Source organism: Mandrillus leucophaeus, unplaced genomic scaffold (genome assembly GCF_000951045.1).
Source record: "Mandrillus leucophaeus isolate KB7577 unplaced genomic scaffold, Mleu.le_1.0 Scaffold260, whole genome shotgun sequence".
Classification (NCBI taxonomy): Eukaryota; Metazoa; Chordata; class Mammalia; order Primates; family Cercopithecidae; genus Mandrillus; species Mandrillus leucophaeus.
Window position 1 is genome coordinate 2753658 of NW_012102699.1, and position 11816 is coordinate 2765473.

The window sequence follows — 11816 nt, forward strand, 5'->3', positions numbered from 1 at the left end:
CTGAAAGCTGTGAGTAAACTGCAATCTCATTGACTGTACATTTTGCATCACTCTTTGGATAACTACGCGGTATAGAGTAGTTACAGTTTTTAAAAGTACACTGACTTCTGGAGAATACTTGCACCATCAAATAGAAATAGTGACAGTAGAAAACCTTCAATAGCCCAGAGGTAAGCATATCCCCCAATCCCTTTTTAAAAGATGCTTTTCTTTGGAGGATTCTTGGGCTATACTAGTATCAATTTAATAGCTCAAAATCCTAGTCATTCTATTACCATTTCATAGTCACATTAGAGAGATACTACAGAAGCTTTCAGCTTCTGTGTGCAACAAGGGGCTGTCTTGAGCAATTTACTGGCTTGCTGTAGTTTGGGGCATGGTCATGCTGTTTGCCAGCAGCAAGCATTACTTGATTTGTCGGTCTGTGCTCTCCACACACACATGCTGCCGGGGAACGGTGGTCCACTTCTCTGCCTCCATCACCATGGCTTCTGCATCCATCAGTCCAAATCCATATAGATGGCTCACTGTGGAAAGCAAGAGACTGGTCAGCTTCACTAAGCTACATATGTCGAATTACAAAGTCACTCAGTGGAGACCCCAGAGACACCCCTGTGGGATCCTAGCTAACTTTCCAGCAATGATTTGAGAAATAAATCCAGCAAAACAAATACATAATCATGTCAAGAAAATAAGACATATGTACAGTTTTCATTGATTATCTATCACTACCAGTAATAGGCCTATCATTTATGAATTGTTACTCCATGTCAGGCACTAGTTTACAGTTTTACATTTAGTCCTCCCAACAATCTTCAGAGGTTAGTGCCATTATTATCATCATCATTCATTAATGAGAAAACTAAAGAACAGAGAAAAACTTGGCCAAGATTGACTAGCAAGTCACTGGTCGAACTAGATTCTAATGCACATAGTTTTTCTCCAGGGCACCCCCTGTTTAATCACTTGCATTTAAGTGATGACATCACTGTTTTCATAAGATAAAATAATTGATAGGTTTAAAGAGAAGTAGCAATGTATATGACTTCTCATAGCGCAAGAAGAACTTACATACAAGAGATATCAATGTTCTGACATGTCTAGTAATTAAGCTGACTACCTTAGAAGACATAAATTATTACCTTTCTTCTAGCATATACAAAATTTATCAAACTTGATCCATGAAATATTTGGAGGCCTCTAGACTTTCATGCCAGCTTCGAGTCTTTGGATCTTTTGGTTCTCAGTTAGCATACCTATTGATCTAAAGCTGAATTTGACATAACTGTCTCAGAAACTTCAATTAGATATAGGAATACTTGTTGATACAGTAATATAAACATGTGCAGCAGATCTTTCTAAAAATACTTTAAAATTCCAGTTGGCACTTAAAATCTCCACTTCTGATTGAACTGTCTCTTATAACTTTATATTCAACACTACGTCCTATTTCCAGTTTTTGTCTAAAACATTTTTTATTATCACATGAATGACTTTATGCAAACATTTATATAGCTGCCCATGCTTATGGATTACGTAAATACATTAGCTTGATGGTCAAGGTGTGCTCAGATGTAGTTAGTTCCATTCTACCTGCAAAACCACCTCATCACCAAACCTTTTGCTTTAGGAAGGCCACTCTCAGAGACCCTAGTCAGAAGCTACTCTTTCTGCCCCCCTGCCGTTGTCCAGGTTGAGCACTTGGCCTCACAACCCCTCTTTCTTTCTCTCTGCAGAGTTAAGCCCTACTCTTATAAGTTCCTGAAGGCCTGGCTAGTCTATCTTTTCCTTCTTGAAGTACTCTCTGACCCATGAAATAGTCAAAAGACATTTACTGAAATTCGACTATCTGTGACCAGTGGACTTTTCTCCTTTCTATTCTGGTAACTAATTAATTTGTCAGTCCATCTGCCCTTCTGCCCATCCATCCATCATCTATCCCATCATTTCTTGAATGCCTTTGATGTGTCACACACTGTTATCAGGCACTGCACTTTTTATCTGTGCCATCAATTGCATTGCCAATTAACTCTCTCTGTCAGCATATGTCTTTTTACTCCAGCTGCATTATAAACTGCTTGATGACAGCAACTGGGTCTTGTTTCTTTATGTGTTCTAAGTTAACAGAACTTGATGCACATAGAGGACAAATAAATTATAGTATATAAAAAAGGAACATTGTGCTAGGATGAAAAAATACTGACTTATTCATGCTTATTTGCTGATAATTCTCAGCAAACAAGAAAAAATAATACACATTTTCCTTATTTTGGGATGTTATGATCTACGTCATCTACATTATTAAGTTCATGAAGCTCCATGTGAGAAAATCTGTGTAAAGAACCATAATAATGTAAGGTCACCTTACTTTAATAACAGGTACTTAGCCAGATAGGACATATGAAATGAAAAAAGTAAACCTACTTAGCTATGGCACGGATATAGGTAGGAGTTTTATAAAATGTACTTCTGTAATTATTATTTTTATTAAATTAAAAAGTGAGCATATTCATTGTAAAACATCTTATCCAGAAAAGAGTAAACAAAATGAAAGTTATCAAAAACCTTATCACAAGTTGATAACTTTTATGAAAAATTCTGAATATTTAGTTTTAGTTCCTTAACATCATGAGGGTTCATTAAAAAGGGACAGAGGTACTCACATGATGCAGAAGAAACGTCAAATTTGGGCTTAAGGAACTAAACTGTGGAGATCATGAGAATCATTATATTCTTACTCATCATTTAACCATATAGCCTATACCAGGTCATCATGGACAGTCGATGGGATTTTTCCCCCACCCCGGGGAAATTGAAATTGAAAGATGTTATGTCAGGAGTTCTACCTCCGATCGTCCTTAAATATCCCCCATGCTAGGGTCAAGTGGTTTTAAACTAGCACAACTCATCATTTTATTTCAGTTTAGGGAAATAAGATGAAAGATTTGATTGCATGTTGGGGGTATGGAGAAGGGAGGTGGGGACTTGGAGAGGGCAAGGGCTTTGAGCTGTCACTGCAATACCAGGTACGTGCCCCACCTGAGCGCCCACGCTTGCACTCAGCTGCACTGGCTCCTATTTCCACCTCCCCTCCTCCATAACTGTCCACGTAACAACCAAGAGGACATAAATTAACATGAACAATCAGATACAGCAAACACTTCATGCCTGTTAAACAACCACTTGAGTTAAGTAGAAACGCACCTTGAGACTTTATGAAGGCCATAAATTTGTTTCCTTTTCCAATTCAATTTCTACCCTCCAGAGACAATGTCTGTTCATGAAACACTCAAACTAGATGCTTAGAAAAGAGGCTGACTAGCTACAGTTAAACTGCAGACTGATCAATGAAAAAAAAAACCTTCATACTAATATGATATTAATAAACAAGAAAACTGGTTGCTGAGTAGATCAATGAAGGTCAATATGTCAATAAGGGAAATTGCACAATAAATGTGTTGGGCAGATGAACTCCCTCAAAATCTGGTGTCAATAGGGGAAAGAGCCATTAAGCAGTTTGGAAGCACTGGCAATTTTTTACATAAAATTTTCATACTCAAAATGACCTATAAAGAGAGAAACATTGACTTTTTGGGTGACCATTTGAGTCAAGTCTGTCTTGCTCATCTACTGTTATCCTGAGGGGCTCCCAAGGGTTCAGAGTATGAGTCTCTCCAGGGGCTGTGAAATGCCTGGCTTGGAGCAGGGCTTTCATCAATATTTGTGAAATGAATGAATGGTACCGAGAAGAGAAATGTTATTTAATTCACCAAGTGTCATAAAGTGTTTACTGGGGAATTGTAAGGGGAAATTAAGAGACCTGTTCTTTTTATTACTGATTTCTGTAAAGTCACCCTTAACATTTGAAATTTATTCAAGGACAGAGCCAATATTCACATTTTACAATGTACAATTATAGCAAATATACCGTACAAATGGTTGGTTACGATACGGCCATTCCATAAAGAAAGTAATCTTACTTATGCACATTTCTCATGCCCAGTTCAGAGCAAAAGCTGAGCCTGAATATAATTTTATGATGATCAAGAGGAAGCCTCTCTATGCAAGCACTGTGTAAAATGCAGAATTGCATGAAGTCAGAGCACTATGAACATTGGTGTGAACAGGAATCCTGACCAGTTCAAATAGAATTTTTCATTCCTAAGAGTGGAGGCAGACACATTCAATTCAGTTTTAACCTTAGTTAAAATTCAAAAATCAAATATTAAAAACATATTGAGGGAACAAAGTACGTATATGGAATAATTAAAGATCTTGAAGCAAAGTTACTGGAGTACATTTCGGAAAGTAAATTTGTTTTTTAGTGGAGTGAGGCAGGACAAGCTCTGTTTCAATAAAGGAAGTTTGCAAAACTTGCCTACCGTTATATCTGTTCCTTTAGAGTTCAGGGCTGTTTACATTTTGATAGGTATAAGATATCAACTGAGGTCTCACACATAGCCTCATGTATGCACGTAAGCTCAGGAAAGCCGTTTCATCTTGCACCAGAAGTACAGCTAGTTTTTATTCAAAAGTATCCAAAGGCTTCCCTGCTTGGAATAGTCAGATGGACAAGAGAACACAGGAAAGTAGTTAATACTCTCTGGCAGGTATATTCTCATTTTCTGATGAGACCAGAAGTGCTGAGAGAAGATAATCGTTAGGCACACAAGTAGGTAATTGCGTAGTTTGAAAGCAGATTCATTTAACATACACAACAGCTTTAGCTAGGAGGCCTAAAAGACTCTATTCTAAAGATAAGCTGGAAAGCTCAGCAGGAAAAAAAAAAATAGAAGTTTCTGGGCATAAGAAGCTGTAACTAGGAAAAATTGGGTATATGTTCATCTCTTTTAGTGGATGGTCCTTACTGGAACCAGCTATTTAACAGTTTTACAAAATTACACTGAATGGATAATTCATGATGACACTAACAAGATTACTAGTAAATCACTCTACAAGGAATTGACTGGTTACAAACAGTTTGAGCTTCCTAAAGTGAAAGAGGACCTTTCTGCTAAAACACAGCGTTATGCAGCGTCCTGCAAACAAATACATAAAATAGGGCAAACAAACACATTAAGGCCAACAAGCAGCACCAAAAACTCTCTCCAAGCAGCCCAGGAGAAACTTTAAATTTGGCCTATGCCTGAAAAAATGCAACTTAGTAACAACTGTCCATTACTGAGTATTTAATGTAAAAGCACAGCTAAAATACCTCCCTATTCCTTATGACCAGGGAGAGTAAATGTCCACATTTGCTCAGGGCTGTCTGATGTTAGCATTGAAATGCTTGAGCCCTGGGAATTCCCTCATTCCTGGACAAACCAGGAGACTGGTCACCGTACGTGCAACTGAAATCGTAATGTGACAGTACTATGGAGAGACAGTACTCTCCCAACTGTTAACATCACTAATCTAGTTCCTAGAGGGCAGTCAGGCATCCTGCACCTATATTTCTATTTGTTCAGATGCACATAACCATCAAAATATGAAACATGGACGATAAATTAGATTCAATTATTTGATTATTTGAAAGCATCTGTTTCAATATACTTCACCAATGTAAGTTAAAAATTGATCCAATTAATTATCATATCACTCAGGTTGCAAAGCACCTACTCTGTATTCAACACCATACTCAACAGTGGGATCCAAATGCAACAGAAAATAATTTGTGTTCTCACTCAAGTAGGAGGTGAGACAAGAATAACTTTATAATTTGAGAAACAAAAGCACCAAAATGTATAATTGCTATAAGTATAAAAGGACATCCAAAGAGTAAGAAATCAGTCAAATACAAGGGATAGGAAGCAACCTCATGGAACCAGGTGTACAGTAAGTATTCAATCCATGTGAACCAAAATCTGCAGTAACCTAAGGTAACCTGAGGGGAAAGTGATCCATATTTGGATTGTGCTTTCATGCATGTGTAGGATTTAGTTAGGTGGAGACGAAGGTAGCACATCGCAGGGGCCAGGACTGAGCATCCTAGTTAGATAATTAAGTCTTTGTGTGGTTCACTGAGGCACCAAGGAAACCAGCATTCCTACAGTCGGGTGAATGGTCAGCAGGGGAGGGGGCGAGTAAGTATGCAGGGAATAGAGGGTGAGACCAGACTGCAGGAGAACTCAAAGACAACCACGATTGCTGGGTGTCAGCTGCCATCAATCAAGTTGTTGCTATTCTCATCTACCTATAAGTAAACCACAAGAATAAAAGGTAGTTACCCAAATTCCTGTCTTGAGGAGGGCTGCTTGATCTGTGGGCTGGGTAGAAATTCCGAACCAGAGATCAAAGAGCTGCCTGCAGCTGTTGCAGTCCTAGCACCTTGGGATTCTTTGATCCTCAATGTGCTGAACCACCTGCTCTGAAATAACTGCTCCCACCACGTACCCTGTGCCTCCCTCACCTACTAATCAAACCAGGCCAAATGTGTAGGACAGGAGGAGAGCATGCAACTGAGAGAACCTTGGGACACTTTCCCAAGCTGCCACGTCCCACATGCATAATGTAAACACTTAAGTAATTTTTTTTTTAAATGTAAAAAGAAACAGCTAAATATGAAAACAAAATGAAGCTTCCTAAGGAAGAAAGAAAAAGTGGGAAGTGATACTTTTCAGTCTCCTGTCGGCAGTTTCACACCTAAATATCTGACAGTGGAAAGCCAGAATGCTCCCAGAAACACCTACTTCTTCCTCTGTCTTATTCCCTTCCTCCGCTCTCTCTTCTTCATGTACTCTAATATTTCAGGGCGAAAGGAGCATGAGCTTCTTAGAGATTCAGAACTACAGTTGCAATGCTTTCTTCTTCTTCTCACTGCAAAAATCCAGACTCCCTTGGGGGCAGTACAATGGAGCAGCTGGCACCTGTGTTCTGCTGCCTGGTATTTATTTATTATTTATTTATTTAGAGATGGAGTTTCACTCCTGTTGCCCAGGCTGGAGTGCAATGGTGTAATCTCAGCTCACTGCAACCTCTGCCTCCCAGGTTCAAGCGATTCTCCTGCCTCAGCCTCCTAAGTAGCTGGGATTACAGGCATGCGCCACCATGCCTGGCTAATAGAGATGGGCTTTTCACCATGTTGGCCAGGCTGGTCTCGAACTCCCAACCTCAAGTGATCCACCCAACTCGGCCTCCCAAACTTTTGGGATTACAGGTGTGAGCCACTGTTCCCGGCTGCCTGGTTTTTTATTTTTCCCTTGCTCTTCCTAAAATCTCAGGCTCTCATAACAACTCCAGCCAGATCCAAACATGCCAGCCGTCACCAGCGCTACTGAGAACTTGCACATGGAAAGTTTCCAGATACTGTCTCCTGGGCCTGCACTTCAAAGCTACTCTTGGGGATGGGTTTGGTCAGCAGCTGTACATAGTCAGACAGGCTCTTTAGTACAGACTAGGAAAATACTGCGGAGCTCCTCTTCTCCATGTACGATGTACTTCATAATACATATAGGAATATAATGTTTATATATACACACACAATTTATTATCTTCTATATGCACATACAGAAACATATTTATTACTATTTGTTTCATTTGCAGAGTAAAAACAAGAAGGAGATATGTCTGCTTTCTGTCAAGGGCCTCTTTCCATTTTAAGAAAATAAAAAAGTGTCAAATTATTTTCTTATTTTCTTCTGACCAGTCTTCATTTATTTGCTCCCAGCATGGTTACAATAGGCAAGTAATTTGCTTAAGGTAATTAATGGGTATTTCTTGAACAGGAGTAGGAAAACTATTATACCAGCCTGGGGAGACCGAGCCATGTAACCCACAGCATATCCAGATCCCATTTTTGCTTGTTTTTAGGAATGACTGTCTGGACAAAGATGAGAACAAGATAGAAAATGTACCACAAGGGCCTTTGGGTAAAGGCTAGTTGAAGATTAGATTGACCAGATGTCAGTTCCCCAGCCTAGATCTTCTTGATGTAAAACTTGAGCAAACAATGAATGAAATGGGAGTTTGGTTAGCCGGCAGCCAAAATTCCTGTTTGTGGATTATTTACATATTACTTTTAGATAATTCTTTATTTAATTTTCCTTTAGTTTTGCTTTGCTTTTCCCTTAAGTTCTCGTAAGATAAAGGAATAGAAAATTTAGTTGACATTTATTTCAAGTGAATGCCTGTTTACTCAGTGGTTAACAGTAATTACAAAGATTTGGTTATTTCATCCAGCTACACATCCATCAGCTCACCTCACAAGGAGCCTTCTTCACCCACTGCTGGAGGTGATGATGGCAAAGAACAAAGAAAAATTATTCCTCGTCAGTGGGAATGTCACCATTTCACTGAGAAGAAAGCTACCACATATCCTTCTCAGCTTCTGCCACTATGTTAGGCTTCTCAGGAGCATTTCCTTTATTTTCATGAAACTCAAATAATTTTTAAGCTTAATGGATATCAGTAGGGAAATTTCTGTAAAATTTATGAAAAGTAAGTCATTACTGAGAACTGGATGTCCTTTTAGAAGAAATAAGACTTGAGATGGCCCTTAAATCCTTCAGTAAGATTTGGGTTCATGGAGAAAAGGTAATGAGACCAGGATATCTGGAATGGTAACATTTTCAAGGAAGCTCTGTGGTCCTGGAATGCATGGCTCGATTTACTCTGGAGGCAATGAGTGCCAACGATCAAGGAAATGACATAAGTGAATTGATATTCTGGAAAGATTAATCTGGGATTTGTTATACGGGATATCAGGGGCAGAAGGACTGAGGCAGGGAACCTATTGCAATGGTGCAGGCACGTGAGATTATAAACCAGGTTATGGGAATGGTGAATTTTTGAAATGAGAGATCAGGTAAGGAAGAAGCAATGGAGTTTTGCAATTAAAACTGGAGGTGACCAAGTAGTCAAGAACAGCGTGATGGCCAGAAGGGTATCCCCTGACAACAGAGGTCAGCTTTGGGGAGAAGTTGTTTTGTGAAAGATGATTGATAGCTTCTGTTTTAGAAGTTCTCAGCTGTAAATGACACAGAGAGGGCCTTGTGCAGAGATTCTAGATTGGTAATGGTTGAAGTCAATGTTGAAGACGTACAAGTGATATCTTTACTGAAGACATGATACTTGTAACTGAAAAAAAGGCAGACATGTGAAAGAAAAGCAGTGGCATTAAGAGGATGGGGGAGGAAGGGAGGGAGGGAGAGAGAGGAAGAAAGAGAGAAACTCCCTCCTTCCCTCTCTCCCTCTGTAAACAACAGACCTCAGGGAATGGCTAAGGTTAAAGAAGGGGAGAAAAGAATAAGTAAAGAGTCAAAGAACCAGGGCTATATCTGCGTATCATTAAAAAGAAAGAGAGATCTAGACTGGGTTGATCTAGAGCATGAATCCTAGAGGAAGACAATAGGTCTTCAGATATGGCAAGCAGGAGATGGGTCAAAGTTGTAGAATAATTTCTCTTCAAAGGTAGAAGTAGAAACAATAAAAGTAGAAACAAGATTGCAAAGAATTACGGAAGGACTGAATGAACAGTAAGGAAACGGACGCAGCTAATTCGACTACTTGCTGGGAATTTTTAGTTGTGAAAGGAGGGATGGAACAAAGGCAGTAGAATGGAAAAGGTTTTCGGTTTTTTTTCTCCCCCTTTAAGAGTGATAGGAAGTTTGAAAACATAGGGTCGTGGTCCAATTGACAGAAAAGAGAATGGATGTGGCTGGGAGCAAATGGCTCAGCTACTGACAAGAGAGATGTTTGAGGAAAGCCTTTCACAACTTCCTCATTGAAACAGCAGGAAAAACACGATTTGAGAGACTACTTTTTCATTTCTTCTAGGGATGGCACTTTATTCTTCTAAGGATGGTACTTCCAGATGCACAGGAGAGAAGGTAATTCATTACATATGGTGGGCGACTTAGGACAGTGGTCCTCAAACTTGCATGTGCACCAGAATCACCCAGGACTTGTTAAAGCACACACTGCTCGGTCCCAATGATGCAGGAGTTTTGAGGTAAGGCCCAGAAATGTGAATTTCTAACATGCTTTCAGGTGATGCTGGTATATTATTGGTCCGGGGACCACACTTTGAGAACACTTAGGTTATTAGGGATGGCATCTCCTGGCAAAGTCTGGTTAATCAGGCTAACATCTCCAGCATAGGCCCTGAGACTCTACAGGCATGATTCTCAAATACCCCTTCGCTCATGCCAGGAGCAAAAGAAATGAGAGTTGACTGCACAGTATATGATGTAAGTATCTTTTTATATGGTTATCCCAAACATTTCTGCTTCTCTTACAGAAACATTTTGAGAAGATAAAAGTTTCCTTAATTAACTTGTACTTGCATTATCACTCAAAGAAGGAAGTCTAGATACTTCCTTATATATCCTACATATGTCAATATTTACAAGGACTCCACCCCAAATATGGATCTTCTACTGGAACTCAAATGAAAGAATCATACATTTGAATTCAAGAAGCTTCCATCATTTTTGTTGAATGTAAAAAAAGTACCTGAAAAGAATTATAGATTTGTGCTTAGCACTTATGCTCACTTAAGATTCTGAGATTTTACTTCAAACTTTGTTTAGAGAGCTGGTGATAAAGATAGTGATGAAATAGTCACAGATATTGCAATTTTTTTTTTTTTGAATGGAGTCTTGCTCTGTCACTCAGACCGGAGTGCAGTGGCACAATCTCGGCTCACTGCAACCTCCACCTCCCAGGTTCAAGGGATTCTCCTGCCTCAGCTTCCCGAGTAGCTGGGATTACAGGCGCCCGCCACCACGCCCAGCTAATTTTTGTATTTTTAGTAGAGATGGGGTTTCACCATGTTGGCCAGGCTGGTTTTGAACTCCTGACTTCGTGATCTGCCCACTTCAGCCTCCCAAACTGCTGGGATTAGAGGCATAAGCCACCGCTCCTGGCCAGATATTGCAAAATTTTATTTAACTCTAGTAACAGAGTTACTTTGCCAATGAAGAAATAGGTTCTGTGGGTATCAAGACTGAAGCAATGGCTGCAGGTTAAAATGAACAGAACCATCTCTGGTTGCATACTTTTTAAAAGATACCTGTGCCTTTGATAGCTCTGGAAGAAATCACAACAGAATTCCATGCAACGGGGATGCCCATGTGGGGCTTCTGTTGATTAGAGAAAGGTACCTCTTTCCTTAAGGTAGACATCATCCCACCGCAGGGCACGGCACATTCCTTGGTGACTGGATCCAAGGCCAGATTTCTGTCCCCACCCACTCAACCCTTTAGTTTGCTCCCTTGTGCAGTTAACAACCTATGCAACCAAGTGTGGCAGCTCTGTCAAACAATCAGATATTTCTCATGTTTTTAGCTATCTTCTCTGATTCTTTCATGATATGTGACTGCAATTCAGTGGGGGTTTTAGGCTTCTAAGATGCACAGTATTGAACTTTGGAACCAACCTGGATACGTATCTTCTACCTTGGCTGTAAATGTACTTCTGAAGGTAAAACAAGAAAAGAAGCAGATGATTTCCTGACAAAACCATCCCACATAGTATATTAAGAAAGCATATACATTGTAACCTCTGGTGGGTACAGAAAAACAATATAGCTTCTTAAGACTATTGAAAATTCTAAGTTGGCTTCATGGCCTAGAAAAAGAATATGAATACAATACTTTGGAAGGAGGAAAAGTCATTTATAAACCCTAAGAGCTTCTGTCATTCTGCTTGCATAGCACGTGTACATCAACTCAAGATGCTAACCACAATTATGTATACTTGCTTTCTTTCTTTTTTTTTTTTTTTTTATTGAGACGGAGTCTCGCTCTGTCGCCCAGGCTGGAGTGCTGTGGCCGGATCTCAGCTCACTGCAAGCTCCGCCTCCCGGGTTCCCGCCA

General features: G+C 39.7%; 1 protein-coding gene across 1 annotated transcript in view; it reads right to left on the bottom strand.

Annotated features, from left to right (window-relative positions):
• Positions 1-11816, bottom strand: part of PCSK5 (proprotein convertase subtilisin/kexin type 5) — a 485048-nt gene that overhangs the window by 211280 nt on the left and 261952 nt on the right. Inside the window, exon 12 of the mRNA XM_011984097.1 lies at positions 410-527. Coding sequence (XP_011839487.1) covers positions 410-527 — 118 coding nt within the window. The remainder of the gene's footprint in view (positions 1-409; positions 528-11816) is intronic.